Source organism: Odocoileus virginianus, chromosome 2 (assembly GCF_023699985.2).
Source record: "Odocoileus virginianus isolate 20LAN1187 ecotype Illinois chromosome 2, Ovbor_1.2, whole genome shotgun sequence".
Taxonomy (NCBI): Eukaryota; Metazoa; Chordata; class Mammalia; order Artiodactyla; family Cervidae; genus Odocoileus; species Odocoileus virginianus.
In genome coordinates, this window is record NC_069675.1 from 20,654,520 (window position 1) to 20,675,696 (window position 21,177).

At 39.1% G+C, this 21,177-nt stretch overlaps 1 protein-coding gene and 1 long non-coding RNA gene across 5 annotated transcripts in view; both read right to left on the reverse strand.

Annotated features, from left to right (window-relative positions):
* Nucleotides 1–6,529: 6,529 nt before the first annotated feature.
* Nucleotides 6,530–11,540, reverse strand: LOC110150710 (uncharacterized). The gene is made up of 3 exons (XR_011491455.1): nt 10,348–11,540; nt 8,010–8,304; nt 6,530–6,900 (listed from the first exon to the last, which is right to left on the reverse strand). It is a non-coding gene; the product is annotated as an uncharacterized lncRNA (long non-coding RNA).
* Nucleotides 11,541–14,279: 2,739 nt separating this feature from the next.
* Nucleotides 14,280–21,177, reverse strand: part of CDKL4 (cyclin dependent kinase like 4) — a 53,777-nt gene continuing 46,879 nt past the window's right edge. For all 4 annotated transcript variants that reach the window (XM_070477216.1, XM_070477211.1, XM_070477214.1 and 1 more), the window contains one exon: nt 14,280–19,187. In XM_070477216.1, the coding sequence (XP_070333317.1) occupies nt 19,086–19,187 (102 nt within the window). In that variant the 3' untranslated portion in view covers nt 14,280–19,085. The remainder of the gene's footprint in view (nt 19,188–21,177) is intronic.

The window sequence follows — 21,177 nt, forward strand, 5'->3', positions numbered from 1 at the left end:
GGACTCAAGACCTCTTGGATCAAGAGCCCCATTTCTTGGAGCTACATCACTCTTTAGTGTCTTGGCAAGCAGAAAGTATCTGTTGTACTATGGTGAAGTCAGCCTCCTTTGTCCCTGGTCATGTCTCCCATTTTACTGATTACTTTAAACTATCTTTGTTAGTTTCTTCTACAATGGGTATCACCTAGCTGGAGGCCATAGGCCTGCATATGCCTTGGGAAAACATGTTGCTGTGTATACAAGCAACGTTCTGAACTTGCACTCACCTGACATTCCAAGGTCCACACTATGTTTTTCTTTAGCTTAGCAGGGTATGATGACCCCAACTAATCAACCCAATGTACTTTTATTTCGGTTATGCTATATTGCTTTATTTTGCTTTTATTCTTTTCCCATGGTGATTTTCTCACGGCTTGGCCAGAGCAACAGGTGGTTGACTATTATATCAAACCTTGCAGGAGGATAATTGCTTTACATGTTGCATTAATTTCTCCTATATGACAATGAGAGTCAGCTTTCTGTACTCATACATTCCTTCCCTCTTGAGTCTCCCTCCACCTCCACAGCTCAGCCCCTCCTGGAATGTGATACTTTTTATTCCTTTGGTCCACAAAACTTGGTGTCAGCGTGCACTCCTGGAGTGTTCCCACCTTTTCTGAGGCAAATTTTCCTCATCTCCTGGAGTGCCTGAAAGGCACTCTTCTTGAAGCCCACCCCATGGTGTACTTGTGAACGGTGAGTCTCTGGTTTGCCTGTTGACCACCTCCTTCTTCTCTCCATCCTTCTTTGTGGGAGCAGTTTTGCTTAGATCAGGTGGGAAAGGCTTGGTGATTGTAACATACTTTTCTTTTCCCTGCTCATTTGTGATGCCAGCCGGCACTGTAGTAGAACCATCCAACCCCAGATTTCCCTCCTGTTTGAAGTCAATAGAAATATATCAGAGAAATGGACTAATCAATAACAGTGGCCAGAGGGCTTTCAGTTCTGCAGAAACTGAAAAAACAATCCTAATAGGAAAACTAGTTGGATCCCTGGGATGAGGCTTTAGAGATCAGCCTGACCTGCCTCATCAGAGTTTTCCTTTTGGCTGCACTCTGGCTGGCCACTGGACCCTTCACTGGGAAGCAAGGACAGAAAGACAGGAGACCAGTTCAGACCATGATAGTCTGAAAAGCCTGCCACAACTGGAACCTTATTTCTGCTACCCACAAGTGATGGTCATGTTGAAACAAGCATCCTTTTCTTCAAAAACAAACAAACGAACAAACTTTTTACTTTGGAATAATTCTAGATTTACAGAAAAGTTGCAAAGACATGCCTGATGTTTCCTGTAGTGTTAACACTACATTACTATGGTACATTTGTCAAAGAAACCAACATTGGTACATTATTCTAAATTCCAGGCTTTATTTGGGTTTCGCTAGTTTTTCCATAAACGTCCTTTTTCTGTCCCAGAATCCAGTCTGGGATCCCGCCATTGCATCTGGCCATCATATCTCCTTGGTATCCTCTGCTGTGTGACCATTTCTTTGTCTCTCACGACCTTGACAGTTCTGAGTACAGGTCAGGTATTGTAGACTGGCCCTCAGTTTGGGTTTCTCTGATGTTTTTTCTCATGATTATACTGGGCTGTGGGAAGAATATCAGAGGCAAAGGATCCTTCTCTTCACACCAGATCAGGAGGCCCATGTTATCACCATGACGAGTGATCCCTGGTGATATTAATGTGGATTAAATGGGTAGGTGGGCTCTGCCAGGTCCCTCTACTCTAAAGTCACCATTTTTAGGCCTGAATCTTTGCAACAGAGTCAGTGTGTAACCCACACTCAGGGGAGGGGACCTGATCTCCACCTTTTGAAGGGAATAGTATCTGTACATATTATTTGGAATTCTTCTGAAATGAATATTTGTCTCTCCTTCCCTATTTGTTTGTTTGTTCAATCACTTATTTATGTATTAATACAAACATCATTTTCATTCATCAAAATAATAAATGCTCTTATTTAGGTAAGGGGGTTAGGCCAGTACTTATGCTTTCAACAAAGTTGACTGTCCCCCATGACAGAGAATATAAAATCTGTGTATGCTAAGTCGCTTAGGTTGTGTCCAACTCTTTGTGACCCTATGGACCATAGCCTGCTAGGCTCCTCTGTCCGTGGGATTCTCCAGGCAAGAATACTGGAGTGGGTTGCTGTGCCCTTCTCCAGGAGAACTTCCCAACCCAGGGATCGAATCCACATCTGTTATATCTACCTGCAGTGGCAGGCAAGTTCTTTACCACTAAAACCTTCTAGGGGCTCCTAATGGACATAAGAACAAGGAACATTAAAAAAGATAGTTTAATCTCAGTTCTGTCACATATTAGCTATATAACCTAAGGCAAATTTCTTAATCTCTCTACTCAGCTTTCTTTTTAAAATAAAAACATATTAGCTACTAAAAGTACTATTATATAGAGGCATAAGGAATCAGTGAGACAATTCACTTTAGACACATAGCATAGAGTCTAACAGTTAATATTTAATAAATATTAGCTGTCATGTATTACATGATTCATGGATCATGGATCCATGCCTTGTCGTGGTAAAGCGGTTTGAGTAACTGAAGGAGGCTATAAGCCACGCTGTCTAGGTATGCAGGTCAAGAAACAACACTTAGAACCCTGAATGGAACTACTGCTGCCAATAAATCTAGTGGAGGTGATGGAATTCCAGCAGAGCTATCTAAAGTTCTAAAAGATAATGCTATTAAAGTGCTGCACTCAATATGCCAGCAAATTTGGAAAACCCAGCAGTGGCCACAGGGCTGGAAAAGGTCAGTCCTTATCCCAATTGCCAAGAAGGGCAGTACTAAAGAATGTTCAAACCACTGAATGATTGCACTCATCTCCAAAGCTAGTAAGGTATGCTCAAAATCCTCCAAGCTAGGCTTCAGCATTAAGTGAACCAAGAACTCTCAGATGTTGAATCTGGGTTTAGAGAAGGTAGAGGAACCAGCGATCAAATTGCCAATATTTGCTGGATCATAGAGAAAGGAAGGGAGTTTCAGAAAAACATCTACCTCTATTTCATTGACTACGCTAAAGCCTCTGACTGCAGATCGTAACAAACTGTGGAAAACTCTTAAAGAGATGGGAATACCAGATTATTTAACCTGTCTCTTGAGAAACCTGTATGTGGGTCAAGAAACCTGTATGTGGGTCAAGAAGCAACAGTTGGAAACCTATATGGAACAACTACTGGTTCAGGATTGAGATAGGAGTATGACAAGGCTATTTATTGTCACCCTGTTTATTTAACTTATATGCAGAGCACATCATTTGAAATGCCAGGCTGGACGAGGTCCAAGCTGGAATAAGATTGCCGGAAGAAATATCAATGATTTCAGATATGTAGATGATACCACTCTATTGGCAGAAAGCAAAGAGGAATTAAAGAGCCTCTAGATTAGGGTGAAGGAGGGGAGTGAAAAAACTGGATTAAAACTCAATATTAAAAAAACTAAGATCATGGCAACCGGTCCCATCACTTCAAGGCAAATAGAAGGGGAAAAGGTGGAAGCAATGACAGATTTCCTCTTCTTAGGCTCTAAGATCACTGTGGATGGTGCCTGCAGCCATGTGTAATTAGAAGACAGTTGCCTCTTGGCAGGAAAGCTATGACAAACCTAGAGAGTGTATTAAAAAGCAAAGAAACCACTTTGCCGACAAAGATCCACATAGTCAAGGCTATGGTCTTTCCAATAGTCATGTATGGATATGAAAGTTGGACAATAAAGAAGGCAGAGCACCAAAGAATCGATGCTTTCCAACTGTGGTGCTGGAAAAGACTGCTGAGAGTCCTTGGACAGCAAGGAGATCAAACCAGTCAATCTTAAAGGAAGTCAACCCTGAATACTCTTTGGAAGAACTGATGCTGAAACTGCAGCTCCAATATTTTGGGCACCTGATGCAAACAGCTGACTCATTGGAAAAGACCCTGATGCTGGGGAGAACTGAAGGCAGAAGGAGAACACAGTGACAGAGGACGAGATGGCTGGATGGCACCACAGAGTCAATGGACGTGAACTTGGGCAACCTCTGGGAGATGGTAAGCGACAGGAAGCTTGGCATGCTGCAATCCATGGGGTTGAAGAGTTGGACACGACTTGGAAACTGAACAACAAAAAAAATTACACGATTTACTTATGTTAATAAGTAAATATGTACATATGCATATGAGTATACACACATATACCTAGAGAAAGAATTAGTGGTTGATGGTATCCTTATGATTTTTTTTTTTGCTTATTTGTACATTCTAAGTTCTCTGTAATAAATAGTTATCATTTTCCTACCAACAGAAAAAATAATAAAAGTCAGTTTCCAGATTACTAATACCTGACACTGCTCAAAGTGTGGAAAATGACCACTTTTTCATCCCAGGCCTGGGAGGAAAAGTTGCTAAATCTTTTCTGAAGAATGTCTTGGCAAGAAGTATCAGAAGCATTAAAAATTTGCAGACCATCTGACTCAGCAATTCCATTTCTAGCTATTTATCCAGATGAAAGTATTGTGTGGCCTATATGCACCAAGATTTATTCATACAAATGTTCAGTACATCAATTATAAAAGCAAAAATGGTAATAACTAAATCCTCTGTATGAATTATGGTCCTGTGTGGCCAAAAGAACATTTTGTAGAAAAGTGTTTAGTGAATTTTTTAAATGTTCACACTACATTTAAGTGACAAAGGCCAGTTATAAAAATTATGGCCAGGATAATTTTATTTTTGTAAAACATACACACACACACACACAGAGTTGTTTTAAAAATGTATCTAAAAGGCAAAAATTATTTTCTCAGAGTAGCTGGATCATGAGTGACTTCTTATTTTCTTATTTGAGTTTATCTGTATTTTCCAGATTGCCTACAAGAAACCTAAGTTATTTTTAGAAGTAGAAAAAGCCAATGCTATTTTTAACATGCTCATCATAGAGAATTTGGAAAATACAAAATATTATATAGAAGCAAATAAAGTTACTCCCAATTCTACCACTTACACTAATCATCATTAACAATTTGTTGTATTTCTTTGTCTTTTATATGAATTTGTGTATAATCTTTGCCACTCCCCCTCCCTAACCAATTTAGGATCATAACATATGTAATGTTTTCTAGCCTGCTTTTTTTTTTCACTTAACATTATGTCATGAACATCTCACTAAGTCGAACAATTTTTAAAACAGTGTTAAAAAACAAAGACAAGTTAGTGAAGTGGATCTGCAGGAATTTATATACAAAGATTCATTATGAAGTGAAGGAAGCAAGTGAAGGAAGCAGTGTTACAGGATGGTCACAAAAAATATTCACCAAGCAGTTAATTTGGGTTATGTCTTATGAGGAGGAACTGTATGAAAATGTCTGGAGGTTTAATTTTTTAAAATAATATGCATATCATTATTATCTCTGTGATCAGAAAAGTAGTATAGATTTTAAAATAAATGAAAACCTCATTTTAAAGTGCTGTACAATATTCCACTACACCCTAAAGTTCTCCTGTTGGACATTTAGATTTGTTTCAACTTTTTTGTTACCATAAATAATGCTAGGATGAATATCTTTGTTTTCAAGCCTTTTTCTGAGCTCATTATATTCTATGATAAATGTGATTTCTAGACCAATTTATGTGTACTATCTTAAAAGATTTTGCTTGAAAGGTATGGTGGTGGTGGTTTAGTGACTTGTGGCCCCACGGACTGTAGCCCACCAGCTTCCTCTGTCCGTGGGGTTTCCCAGGCAAGAATCCTGGAGTGGGTTGCCATTTCCTTCTGCAGTGGATCTTCCCGACCCAGGAATTGAAATGTATGCTTGTATACAAATGTACGCCTGTATATTGAGTAACAGATGTAACTTTCTTACTAGAAATCACCAGGGGCTTCTCTGGTGGCTCAGATGATAAAGAAACAACCCTCAATGAAGGGGACCTGGGTTCGATCCCTGGGTTGGGAAGATCTCCTGGAGAATGGAATGGCTACCCATTCTAGTATTCTTGTCTCGAGAATTCCATGGACAGAGGAGCCTGACAAAGAGTTGGATGTGACTGAGCGACTAACACAACAAGCACAACAATAAAAATCAAGACCCCTTAGTTTATGGCTTTGAATTTACTCAGAGATTTCTCATGGGAAAAAAATGCATTCTCTTTGGAAATGTATTCCAGATTCTTACTAGAAAATAATTTCTTAGTCCCAGTAGAAACTTTGTAACCTGGCTGAATACTCCACAATAGAGAATTAGAGGCAATAGATCAATGTTCTTGACTCATTAAGCTAAACATGACTTGGGCCAATTCACTGGTGATATTCTAATATGGAATCAGGAAAAGAGACTGTAAATGATAAAAATACATAAAAATTAAAAAGTCATCAATCCTTGTTTATCCTCTATTCTGTTAAAAAATAAAGTCATGCTCTTTTTAAAAAAGTAAGCTTTATTGATATATAATTCATATACCATAAAAATTATACAATTTTAAAGTACACAGTTGGATGTTTTTCAGTATATTCACAGACTGTGCAACCACTTTCTAATTTTAAAACATTTCACCATTCTTGCTTCGGGAAACTGTTCTCCCATTTTATAATGATTATACATACAAACTGCCTCAAATCCATTATCAAACAAGGCAATGAACAGACACAAGTAGTTAAAACAAAGTTTTGACCACCTGTTTAATCTGTGTTTGACATTTCTTTGGGTTTCTTAGTTTTTCAAGGCCCTGGCTTCCTTATCTGTAAAAATCAGATTGGAGTAATCTCACGAAAGGAGACTCTGTTTTAAATTTTACCTTTTTAGGTGGCATTCAGACTGCTCGCGTTTCATGGTAATCTCGGTACCATCACTTTGATGAGAGCCCAGCCCTGCAAATTCAGAAGAGGAATATGCAGATATCTTCATTTACAGATGCAATGAGATCTACGGGCAGAGAGACTAAACACCTAGTTACAGTTTGAGACTAGATATTTAACTAAGGACAGAGTGTTTTCCCATAGTTATTTTAGTTAAGGTTGGCCTTAGAGAACTTACAAATATCAGGATATAAGAATTCAGCAAAAATTAAAAATGCCCCACAACAAGGGACTTAGCTTCAGACCTTTAAATGCTTACCACCTTTAAGTGCAAAGAGAAATGAAAAGTTTGGTGGAAATTTTCTGAAATGTTTAGATCCAGCTCTGCTACTTTTCTGGCTGTGTCTCTGAACCTGAGATTTCTTAATTGTACAGTGTGGGGAACAATACCTACTTCCTATGGTGTTTGGTGGAATATGTTAGCGAGTGTTTATGTAAAGCATCTGTTACAATGTCTGACATCCGACAAGGGCTGTTGCTGTTGTTGTTCAGCTGCTAAGTCTGTTTGACTCATTGTGACCCCATGGACTGCAGTATGCCAGGCTTCCCTGCCCTCCACTATCTCCTGGGGTTTGCTCAAATTCATGTCCATTGAGTTGGTGATGCTATCTGCCCATCTCACCCTCTGCCACTGACAGTCATTTAATTCCCTTGGACCAGTTAATCTACCAAGAACATAAAAGTCAACAGAAAAGAGGTAAGAATACACATGTGGAAATGCATAAGTTGGTGAAATTAAGGATGAATTGAAAAAGCCATAATTGGCCTCCATAATGTATCAGTGATTTGTATTTCTTTTTTTTTTTTTTCCCAGTGATTTGTATTTCAACATATGCTGGCTGCTTTATATTTAGAATGTTGATTTTAACTATTTCTTTCCTTTTTACTACATAAGGCTTGATTCTAACATTATTTAAAGCTTCTCCCTAGGTGTGAACCCATCAATTTCCTAAAATATTCAACTGCATTGGTGATTATTGCTCCCATATGGGTTTAAAAATTCTGAAAAATTAAACAAACAAAAAACCACACTGTAAATTTGTGCAAGATAAGGTAACTGGTGGATAGCAAGTTGAGATAAAATAAAAGTACTGTAAATAATGTTCTGGAGCTATACATACTGAGAGTGCTGGAAAATTTCCTGATGATGTTGCTTGATGGAGTCTTCATGGGATCCTGGCCAAGGATTTACTTTACTCCTCAGGAATTGTGCAATTTGGAAACTGAAGTTTCAATTTCACTTGTACTTAAGAGCTATTCTCTCGGCCATGTGTCGTCTTCCTTTTCGATGTTATTGATCAAAGGGCATGTTGTGTGCACTTAATGGGCAGCGATGGCGCTCCTCCTCTTCAGAGTGGTGCCCGGCTCCTCCATCTATGGTGTGCCATCATCCACGGCAACGGGGAGTTTCAAGTGCTTCCCGAGGGGAAACGAAACAGAACTGCAGCTGCAGAACAAGCCTCAAGCCCGGTGGAAACTATCTAACACCTCACACACCCTGGGTTTGCTTACAAAGTGAGAACTGGCCTCTTGCAAAGCAATTGCACCCCCAGGATCTTGCATTTGCCACTAAGGAGCCAGCTCTCTGCAGAGAAAGGAGATCTCAGAGGGGATCAGAAAGGTGGAAGGTCACTGGACTGGGTCCTTCTTTGTGAAGCCAGTAGAGCAAGATCCTTAGCTATAGGCCATAACTCTGTCCTCAGACCTGAGAAAAGGAGGGTGGAAGAGGACATAGGGACAGGACAAGACAGAGGTGGTAGCTGTTTGTGCGTGTCACTTCACAAAATAGATTAGCCAGAGGGATCCTTAAAAACACCCAGCTTGAGGACTCCTACAGGAGTAGGCTGAAAAGCCAGAGAGAGAAGGGAACACTTCAGAACAGTACAGTTAGCAGTAGACCTGGCTCTGGAATCCACCAAAGTATCTGTCTGCCTCCCCATGCCATCCCGATGCATGTTCCTTGTAAGAAATGACGGTCAGGTATGGCACTGGTAAAGTTTCAAAGTGGACATGGGGGCATATTTCCACTTCCACTTCTCATGGTGTCCTTCATTCCCAGTCCCTAAACAAAGACCCCATGCCTGACATTACCCTCCAGTCACCCAAGAGTCCCACCCACTGTAGCCCACACCGCCCTTTTCTCAACATTCTGATGACAAACAGCTCTAGGGAAAGCTATTCCTTTAAGCAAATTCACACCAAAATTCTAACTGATACTTTTTTTCCCTAATAGCTTCTCAGTGGGGTTATTTTGGAACCCAGATGCATTTCTAAATGTTAAGGTAGGATGAAGAAGGGATTTTTATCTCTTCTAAGCGAGTCAGTCTGTAAGGTAGACTTAATCATGGTTTTGCTCTATTTCAAGTCATAAAGTGTTCAGGATGCAGGGAAAGGCAAGCTGGTGAGTAGCAGGGCAAACGGGAAGATGTCCTTTGTCCGAGACTGGAGGCACTGTGAACCGTCCAGGTATTAACCCAGCAAAGCTCTCTGAAGTTTGGGGAAATAATAGCCGTAGGTTCCATTTGGAATCTGGAATTTTAAATGGAAGAAGGGACTTCCAGTGGACCCCTTCAAGCCAACTCACGGCTAAAACCCCACAATTTAGAGGGAACGTCTGATGGAGTCAATTTTGGTGAGAGTTTTTCCTAAATTGCATTACACTGAAGAAATAACACAGCGTATGACATCCAAGGAGACATTAATCATTTAAAAAAACATATTTCAGAGATTTATTTGAATTCAACCTAAGATTACTTCCAAATTTAGTTTACATAAGATAGTGCTGGTATTTTACAGAAGGTTCTTATATAAGACAAAATTAAATTCAGGATGGTTTTCTCTGACTAAAAGACTACAGGTGGTAGGGGGAGGAGGGTAGCAAAATCAGGAGAAGGGAAATTGAATAATGAGTAGGTCTTTGTCAGAGCAGAGTGGAGCGATGTGTACCTGGTAAAGGAAGAAACTGGTGACAAAAGATAGGGATTCAAGTCCAAGAAAAGTAGCTACAGTGATTGTGTGGCTAGAGAGAGGATAATTAGGAAGGAGGAAGGGAGGGACAGTGGAAAGGAGATCTTGACAGGATGGTCGCTGGGCAAGTGACAGACACTGATTCTTTCTCCAACCGGCACCTCTGACAATTCCCTCCTTTCCTTTCTTTCTCTCAGTGCAAGTATTTCTCAAAGATTAGGATGGACTTTCCTTCTCACTCACAGCACTTCCTCAGGAATAAGAGTTGTTTATACAACCTCAGTTGCCAGAATACACAAACTAAATTAAGATTTATATCCCAATACAAAATAAAAAGTTTAAAGTTTGGAAAAATAAAAACAGACAGACAGAAAAAAGATTTGCATCTCTAGCTTGGATCTCTTGCTTTTTCTCTAGTTGAGTTTCCCATGGCTAATCATCCCGGGCTGTTTAACCCACACAATGTTAAATTTGTTTTGTGTATTCCCATACCTAAGATGCTTTTTCTGGGACTTCCCCTGGTATTCCATTGGTTACAAACCCTCTTTCCAATGTAGGGAATCCAAGTTCTATCCCTGGTCGGGGAAGTAAGATTTCACATGCCTCTGGGTAACTAAGTCCACAGGCAACTAAGCCTGCGTGATGCAACAAAGTGCCCATGCAGCCAAACTTTTTTTTAAAAATGTTTTTTTCTTCAAAATTGAGTTGTACTTCCCCAGCCAACTCTCCTATCTCTGATGATTCTGACTTTTAGGAAATCTCTCAAATCTCTCAGAGTCATGGTCAGATTATTTTATGGTGCTTGTGTTGGTGTCTTTAGGTTTTCTGGTGAGGTCTTAATTTGTATCTTTTTGGCTAAATCCCATTAACTGGATTCTTCTTCGTGGTTACATATTCCACTGAGGGCTTTAAAATTCTGTTCCTTCCTAGCACTTGACAGTGTTTGCCAGGTAATATGTGGACATTTTAAATAGTACCAATAAACTAAGTTGTGTACGTAGAAAAACTTGACACTTTTATTTGTTAGAAGGTAAGCTCTTTCTCATGTTAGAAATGCAAGAGCTGCCAAATGGAAGACAGGAGTTGTTGAGTAAGATGAGTTCTCCTACTTCTTTGGGAGGGAATATGGCAACTAGTGTAATTAAACAACTCTATGGATTTATTTCAAGGGATCACACATTAAACTGTAGAAGTTAATATATTCAAAAGTTCTAGAAGGTATTCAAAATAGTAATCAATATTTACATAGCTCCTTATGCTACCAAGCATATTAACATAATTGTTTCACTTAATACTTTTAACAACTTCAGGTGTTAAAAATTCTCATTTTAGAGTTGAAGACACTGATGATCAAAGGTCATGCTGTAAGTGGCAAAGCCAAAATCTGACCTCTGGTTGGATGCCTTTCAGGTTAAAAGAGAAAGGGCAAATGTGAAAAGACAATGGCATCAGTTACCTTGAAGAGTCAAAAGTGCTAGAGATCTTTGGTTATGAGGAGAAGCTCATTCAGTGTAGATCAGTCTTTCCGCTAACAGCCAGAAGATGATCTAGCTGATGTCTAGTGAGTGTGATGAGTGAAGAGCACTGGTTAAAGAACACTCATCAGGACCCTAACTGATGGACTGCTTACTTTTTTTCTTTCTGGCAGGGTGACAAAAGATAGAAAATAAGTAGTGTGGCATCTATCCAGTTATCTAACACAGATGCAAATATTTTTCTTGCAAAAAGAAGGAAATCTCCTATTGGAACACTGTGAAGATATCAAGCAAATTGCCAGCTAGAATGTACTCATAGATTTGATAGAATACAATGTCTGGACCGTTTCTTCATTATGGGGCTTTAGATTTCCCCCATAGGGTGGTTATACATATTTTATGAGAAGATTATTTCCCCCTGGGAAGTAGAGCAGCGTTAACTAAGATAAATAAGAATCAAAAACAGAAGCCAATGGGTAACTGGGAAGAAGGATTTTTAGATTCCCTAGAGTATATTCTAGGCTAAATAACATCTGACCCCCAAATTATAATCTGAAAAGACACATGTAAAAAGTGTTTAAAGCAGCACTGTTTACAATAACCAAGACATAGAACCAACCTAAATGTCCATCGACAGACGAATGGATGAAGAATGAATACTATACATGTGGTATTCCATACAGTGGAATGTCTTGTTGTTGAGTCTCTAAATCGTGTCCAACTCTCTGTGAACCCATGGACTGCAGCATGCCAGGCTTCCCTGTCCTTCACTAACTCCCAGAGTTTGCTCAAATTCATGTCCATTGAGTTGGTGATGTTATCCAACCCTCTCAGCCTCTGCTGCTCCCTACTTCCTTGCCTTCAATCTTTCCCAACATCAGGGTCTTTTCCAATGAGTCAGCTCTTCACATCTGGTGGCCAAAGTATTGGAGCTTCAGCTTCAGTGTCAGTCCTTTCAGTGAATATTCACAGATATCCAATGAATATTCAATGAACTATTACTCCCCCATAAAAAGGATGAAATAACGCCATATGCAGCAACATGGATGGATGTAGAGATTACCATACTAACTGAAGTAAGTCCAAAAGAAAAAGAGAAACACCATATGATACCATTTACATGTGGAATCTAAAATATAACATAAATGAACCTATCTATGAAATAGAAATGTTTCCCTGGTGGCTCAGCTGGTAAAGAATCCGCCTGCAAGGTGGGTGACCTGGGTTTGATCCCTGGGTTGGGAAGATCCACTGGAGATGGAAACTGCTACCCACTCCAGTATTCTGGCCTGGAGAATTCCATTGATTGTGTAGTCCATGGGGTTGCAAAGAGTTGGACACAACGGAGCGACTTTCATTCATTCATTCATGAAACAGAAACAAACTCACAGAGAGAACAGACTTACAGCTGCCAAAGGGGAGGGACTTGGGGGAAGAGGGACTGGTGGTTTGGGATTGTTCAGCTGTTGTGTCTGACTCTTGCAATCCCATGGATTGTAGCCCACCAGGCTCCTTTGTCTATGGGATTTTCCAGGCAGGAATACTGGAATGGGTTGCCTTTCCTTCTCCAGTGTTTGGGATTAACAGATGCAAACTATTACATGTATGGATAAACAACAAGGTCCTGTTGTATAGCACAGGGAACTATGTTCAATATCTTGTGAAAAAACCATAATGAAAAAGAAAAAAAAAAATATATATATATATATATCTGTATCACTTAGAGGTACAGCAGAAATTAACACAACATTGTAAATCAACTATACTTCAACAAAATTAAAAAGATAACTTTATGCCTTACTTAAAGTTTGCATATAAATTGAGAACATGTTTCTACACTAAACAGCATACAATTTAAAAACATACTGTTTCAGTTATCTATTGCCGCATAACAAATCCAACCTGAAAAGTAGTGGCTAAAACCACTGGTTTGTTATTTCTTACAGTTTGGTAGGGCGACTGGGCTCAGCTGGGCAGTTATTCTGTTCTACCTGATGCCGGCTAGGGACGCTGATGTGGGGACATTCAGCAGGTGGTTACACTGAGTTGGAAAGTCCAGGAAGGCTTCACTCACATGACTGGCTCCCTTGGTGCTCCTCCAGAAGCCTCTTCCTCTCCATGTGGTATCTTATTTAGCTGTATCTAGCTCAAGCTTCTTTACAGCATGGAGGCTGGCTTCCCCAGAGAGAAATGCCAGACTTCTCTGTCTGGGGAAGAAGTTGCCAGACCTTTCAAGGGCTAAGCCCAGAAATGGCACAGGGCATCTATGGAAGACACAGGTCATAAGATGAGGAGAGGGAGGGAGACTTCATCTCTTGATAAGAGGAGTGGAAAGCGTCATGGTAAAACTGAGGTAGGTTGACAGAAATTGTTGCAGCTACCATTGGAAATAATTGACCATCCTCTTTTTACATAAGTACGATTAAAAATAATGAAAGCAGAACGGTTAGTTCAGAAAAAAATAAAAGAACTGAAATATATTTAAATAGTGACTCATTATTTTATCAACTGTTTTTCTCTCTGATCATTAGTCTAAGTTTGGTCTTGAGCCTTTTTGTGTTTTTAAACTTACAACAGAAACTAGCTTGGACCTGACAATATAAGAACATCTTGCAGCTTAAGTATCATAAAGGGCCAGAGAAATATTTGAACTGAAGGAAAAAGAATCTTAGAGCCTCAAAGTAAAGTTGTAAAGATGTTCTCAGAGATAAACATCAAGCCGGTCAGACTGGAAAAGTTTTTGCTAGTTTTTCCATTTGTAAAAATTCCCAGCCCCAGGCAAAAAAAGGAATAGTTTGCTACATCAGCTCTTCAGATATTCCAACTGATAGGAAATTAAATAACAAATTCTGGAATTAATATATGAAGATGACAGTTTTTCTCACTTAAATACAAAGTAATAGTCAATGGACTAATAGCTGAGTTGAACAAAAATTAGGAGACAGAAGAAATAGTTCTAACTTTTATTAAAATAAGCTAAAGGGCATATTCAGGTTAAGTGATATATTCGAATATAAAGTCACCAAAGTTTTTAATCCCATTCTTAGGTTTTACAAATATCTTAAGATAAATTTAAAAATATTATGTAAATTTAACATAATACAACTAAAACTATTTGCAGTACATTAGATCTAGAAGTATAAATTGTCATTATGCTAACTATCAAATACTAATTGAATCACAGCTATAAGTTCATGTGGTTTGAAGCAGACCTGCCTTTATACAAACATGTCCTAAAATCATAAGTAGATACACAACATCTTCAAAGTAACAATATATAGAGAGACAGTCAGTGACTAGTGTTCAGGACAGAAAAGAAGAATTGTAACTTTATAAGTACAAGTCATTTATATGCCTGTTAAACGGGATAACAAATTCTTGGCTTGATTATAAGCTTTAAGGATAAGTTAAATACAAGGTTGACTGAGCCTGTGTCCCTGTGGCTGAAATATAAAACAGATAAAATTCAGTTCTATTTGTAGAATTCCATTAAGTTATCATTTACTGAAACTACCAAAGTTTTACTGAAGTTAGAAATGTACTGAATGTTCTTTGCCTTAATGGATATCTTAAATTAGTATTTCACAGCATATGTCATTTCAAAGCTAATTAGAGTTAGATTAAAACAGCAAAGAATGATTACATATTACTCTGCATTTTGAAAGCACACCTGTTTGATTTACATTAATTAAAAAAATCCAGTGATAATTAGCTTTAAAATTTAATTTTGTTTCTCAAATTGACCTCTGTTAGGTGGTTGTCTGCAAACTGCTATTCATTTGATAGAACTAGCAGAGGGTAGTGTGTGTGTGTGTGAGTATGAAAGAAAGCAGGCGAGAGAGAGAAAGAGGGAGATCTCCTTGCTCCTGGCTAAATTATAAAGAGCAAAATGTGTTTTGATATTGTTAAACAGTCTCTAGAAAACTATTTTGGTGGAAGATAAGTCCAAGACACAAATACCATGTGCTACAGAGAATCAAACAGAAGTTTAGAGCTGAAGGGGAGCCTAACACATTATCTCATTTATCCACTTTCTTATTTTACAAATAAGAAAACGAAGGCAAAACAAAGTTACATATTGTGACAAGGCTACACAGACCTAGAACCAGTGTCCTAACTTCCAGACCAAACGGTATTCCTGTTATTCTCTAAACCACCACTCTTGATGACTTTTCATCTTCTGTCAAAACAAGAATGATGTTGTTGAGTTAATGATTCTAGTAGAAAACAAATACACATATATACCCAGAGTACTACTTTAACTTGCAGGTGTTAATGTCTTAATGACATCCTAATGTCTTAACTATATGCATTAAAGTCTATATACTTGTGATTTTTCTATTATCTTACACTAGTACCCCAATTTTCCAAGATTCTACTGTTTGTGGAATTTTAGTATCATTCCTATTTTGGTAGTATGTTTTGATTTAAAATATATACTTACATTTTTTGGAGAATTCTGTGCCATTCAAGTTGTTCCAAAACCAGGATTGGAAATCGCTGGTGGTAACAAATGACAAAGAAAGTGCCACCTTTTAAAAAAACCATAATTCTATGGCAAGTATGAATAAGGACCTTACATGTTCGGCACTGAAAATTTTTCATCTTATTAAAAAGAACATATTAATTTTCTTATGTCCTGTAGTTTGGGGACCCTGCAAGAGCACTGAAGGACCGTGAGAGAGCGCCTTAGCAGAGGGACCCTGTCTCTGCTCGCTTCTTCATCCCTGCACTCTGCTGCTGCCCTTCACTCAGTCACCTCCCTAATCCAAAGCATCTGACCGCTGCCTCTTGAATTCCACTTTTCAGTGGTTCAGTCTTGTTAAGACAATCTTTAAAAAGTGACCCCCTCAAGGGCTTTGTGGTTGGAGCAAGTCAGAACAAATGCATGGATATATCATCAGGACCAAAATAGGGACTAAAGACAGAGTCCAAGCAAACAGGCCTACGGGGCGGATGTCCTCTCTACGTGTTACGTGTTAGACTTTCTTCTTCCCTGAAGAAGCAGCAGCGCTAAGAATAAACAAGGCCTGCATTTCTAATTGTCAAGTGCCCTGAGAAAGGAAGGAAAGAAAGAAGAATGAAAGAGAAGGAAGGGAGGAAGGAGAAAGAAAGAAAGAAGGAGAGCAACTTGGAGAGTCTCAGGTATGTGTGTGTGGAAAGTGAGAAAACCAGGGTGCCAAGAGGTCACACTGACGCGGAGGAAAGGAGTATTCAGATGGTGCCACTCACCGTGACGGTGTCGTATTTGGACGGCCCTGGGAAAGAGCTCTATAAGTAAATTAGGAAGCCTGGAAGCTGGCACGGGCGAGACAAGCCCCAGGTAAGCCAGAAAACGTGCAAGGCTATAAAAGGAAACGTGTGGTTATAGAATCACGTGGGCTTCTGCGAAGAGCAAGCCTATTTGCTGAGGAGAACTTTTACAAAAGTCACTACTTAATTTGGGCACAAGTACAGCTGTCTCCCATGCAGCTGAGAAATGCGAGGGGACCTGCAAAGTACGGAGGTGAGAAACCCGCACTCTGTAGAGAGTCGCAATTCGAGATGTGTGGCCCTGAGCGACCCAGGCATCCCAGGTGCTCCGTGGCCTGGGCCACCCAGGGACAGGTAAGCATGCGAATGTCCATCAGAAGATTCCTTTTCTTCAAGGTAATATGACTACACTGGAACATTTTTCTAAGCATTAGATGCTTTCACCTCTCTTCTCCCCCGTGATACCTAAATGATGAATTTGTCTAAGGAACAGAATGGAGACAGAGATGCTAGTATAAATGGATTCCTAAATGTAAGCAAAAATTAAGGGAAGGCAATTATCCAACCCACCTCTGCCCAAAACTCCACTGTTGTTTGAAGCACAATTATAAAATGGATAATGGGGTCTTACGCTGTCTTAATTTCTGCACGTAAGCTCACATTTAGGTGAGCTTGAGCAGCATGAGTGGTTTGGCAATAAGAAGGCTTAAATGATTAAAAAAAACCCACTATGAAAGCTAAAAATAAATCTTTCATCAATGTTGCTTTTATCTTTTATTCCTCATTGTTCTTGTACCTGTGGTATCATCCTACTAAAAAATGCAAAAAGTCTGAAGAGACACATTCTGATAATAAAATGAAAATAAAGAAGATCCTAAGCAGGCTATATTCACACTAAGAATATTAAATGGTCAAATAAGCCCACCTCAAATATCTTTAGTGAGCACAGAACTATTGTTTAGATGTTATAACTCCTTAATAAAGAGATGTACCCAAGTAACCGAATGGGATTCTCTGAAAATTCATAGAGCCATGTTTATATGTGCAGCAGACTTTTAGAGATGACCATGAGGTGGAACTGTACTTCCTTAGTAACAGTTTATGCTTGGTGTCTCAGTGTCAAATAGGAAGAATTTCTGGAATTAGGTGTATTTGCAAAATTTAACAGTGTTCAGGTATGCATGCCAGACTCAGAAGCAGAAAAAAGTTAACGAAATAATCTTAATATTTATTGATAAAGATGTCACCATTTTGTGCCTTTATGCCAGTCAGTGATAGACAGCCTCATGCTATTATTTTTATTTATTTTTTCCTCATGCTATATTTTACATGAGTTCCTTACTAGCAAACTAAAAGTACTTTCAAACAGTCTGTACCATTTTTAGATGTCCAGAATAAAAGGGATCTACTCTGATGCTTCAAAATTTATAATTATAAATACACATTTACACATATGTATGTATGTGTGTCAAGTTTACTCGGGGAAACATCCCAACATAAATTCAACTCACTTATTGAGGTGTTTTGTTTGTTTGTGTCTTTTTTTGACAAGAGACACAAAATGAAGTTAACTGAATGATAATCTTCCTGCTCTCAGAAGTGTTTACAAACTTGACCTGACCATGATGCCCAGGTGTAGGGCTAGACAAGTTTATAGAGCGTGTGGATTGAAATGTTTGGGGGAGAGTGTTGACAACGAGATGCTTAGAAAATACACCCAGGAGGATAGGTTTAGGTACTGGGATGGCTTAATCAGGAGGAGAAAAGGATAAGGAGCTGTGATGCACCAAAGGACAGCCGAAGGCTCAGCAGTCAGGTATGCTAGGGCGTGATGTCACAAGGATGGTAATTGCTCGCAGTTCATCCACTATTTTCTATGTAAATGTATGGCATGTTCTCTAGCTAGCTTTAAAAATAGAATTGTCAATGTCTTATGAGACAGAGAAAGTAGAGTCTGCCCTGGAATTAAGGGATAAACCTGGATGACATTTCAAGGTTCCCTTCCTACACCAATATAAGAACACAGAATAAAATACCAGGATTAACTCAACAGACCTGGTTGCAACAAGAGCGAATTAAAATGCAGAAATATAATGCCATTCCTTACACAAACAATGGTGAGGCAAGCTATCTGATATTGTTCTAAGACTGTATGTGGTCAGCTGAAGCAAGATGGTATATGTAAATCTTTTTCATAAATCAAAGGATAAGCTCACAAATTCTCAATACAAGTTGCTTCAAGAAGGGCTGCTCTGATAAAATCGAAAATCTCTCCTCCATATGTGCAGTTTCAAACGCTGTTAACATTTATAGAAAATGTTCTAAAAGATAAACTTGGCATGTGAAAAACACAGGCAGAGGAATCAGTAATGATCAGAGCAAAACAATTCTAGAAAGCATCTTAATTTTCATATGGCTCATTTGCATCTGAAACACTGAGACTCCCTATCTCTCTGGTACAAAAATGTGTATACGTATTAAATTACTTTCCTCTTGAAAGAACTAAATGTTTGGAAGATGATCAAATTTTAACTGGAGGACTTGTTTTCTTCCATCAGGTGTGGGGGAGATGTGGCTTCCTGGTATGAGAGGCAACAGTTGATTCTAATAGCAGAACAAGACAAAAATAAGAAAGTAAATTGAAAACAATTCCTATTGGTATAGTTTGATTTCAAGGTGGTAAAACAAAAGGATACATACAGTACAAAGATGTCAAAAGACATCAATTAAAAAAATTAAACAGAGTTACTTATCCAAAAATTGTGGTTCTCTGATACTTGAAAATTAGTTTGTATTATTCATTCTAGGATACTCAGGGATGTACTATGATCTGTTTCAATCAATTCATTTCTGAGTATCTGGTCAGGGTTTAAAAGAAAAGTTCCCACCAGCTATTAAACAACAAGTGCAAGAGTCTACATTTTACCCATCTCAGATTTTTAACTTCAGATTATTAATTTTAGGATATTGGCAGAACAGCAAAGATTGAAAATCTCTTTTTACTGTCAACTTTAAACAATATTTAGACTTAAGGAGATTGTTGGTCAATCAGTCAGAGATACAGAAACTTTATTTTCTGATATTGGTAAGATGTCTAAGAAAAAGATGTGTGCTCAGAAAGAAATTAAAAATTTGGAAGACATCTCTGTCTTCTCTCGGCCTTGCTCTCCAGGGCCTTCTGGTGTGCCAGGCTGCCCCTGGGCCTTCTCCACCTCCACCTGATGGAGGGGGATGGTTAGGACGGTCTCGTGAGGGGAGCTCTGGAGGGGCTACCACATGAGATGGACAGGCTGCAGCTGGCTAGGACAGAGAACATGACATCATCTTTGTAAATGAAACTCTCTAGGTGCATGCTGCTCTAGGTGTTTCTTTCCCTTCTGTTGTCCTGTGTCTTTGGGAAGGCCTTTTGTCAAGTCCCTAATCAGTATCAGCTGAGTTACGAAGTACTAAAGAAAGGGCGGCGCAGCTGAGAACTGGAGATGTCAAAGGCCAGCAGCATCCCGACCCACCTGGGGGCGAGTGCATGGAAGGTGGTCAGGGACCAAGAGGCAGGGTGGAGCGTGCCCATCCCCTCTCCCAGGGCAAAGGTCCAGGAGCTTTGAGGTGGTTTTGAGGGGACAGTGTTTTTACACACAATTCACACTGTAGTTCAAATTTGAACAAACCCTAATGTTTTGGTTAAGTAAACTGCATTGGGCTTGAACTTGCAAACACGTAACTTGAACAGTTGAAGGGCCTATGTAATAACAATTTGGATTTTTATCTTGGACAAAGATTTGGGATACACAGACATCATCTTAACATTTCATTTTACTGACTAGTTTGACCCTTCTCTCCCAAAAAACTTCTATTTTAACTATTGAAAGAGACTACTTTCTTCCTTTATGGCAAAGATGCTAATGTGAAGATAGGTGAACAGAAAAGTAGATCAGAGGTGGAAAATTAAGCAAACGCAAAATGTGATGGTTGTCACTTTTCTGAGAAATGGAAACATCATCTTGACTTATCAATAAGCAATGTTTACCTACTTACTGGGCTTTCCTGGTGACGCAGATGGTAAAGAATCTGTCTACAATGCAGGAGACCTGGGTTCAATCCCTGGATCAGGAAGATCCCCTGGAGAAGGGAGTGGCTACCCACTATTTATTTGAATACTATTTACTAAGTACCTTCGATGTAACAGATATTGTTTTAGGTGCTGGGGATGCAGGTGAGGGCGAAAAGAAATCTAAATCCAAAGAAACCTACTTCCATGGAGTTTATGTTTCCACTTCAAAGTTGTCTGAAAGCAAGTAAATGGTAGTTGCCTAATAAGCCATAGAATCAACATTTATCTTTATATTCACCATATTAATCTGTAATATTGGCACATTTTAGGACAGGATTTGGTTCTCAGATATCTGAGTTTCATCTTTTTGTATCTGTCCAGAGCTTGTCTTTGGCTACCAGGAAAAGCCTAGGAAAGGCAGACTAAGGTGCCTGCCATGGGTGAAAGAACAGAAAAGTCAAGTTTCTTATTGTACATGTGGAGGCTACAGAAAGGTACAAGGATTCTTCCATAATGCCCGTCAAACTCGGTTCAGCTGTAATCAGG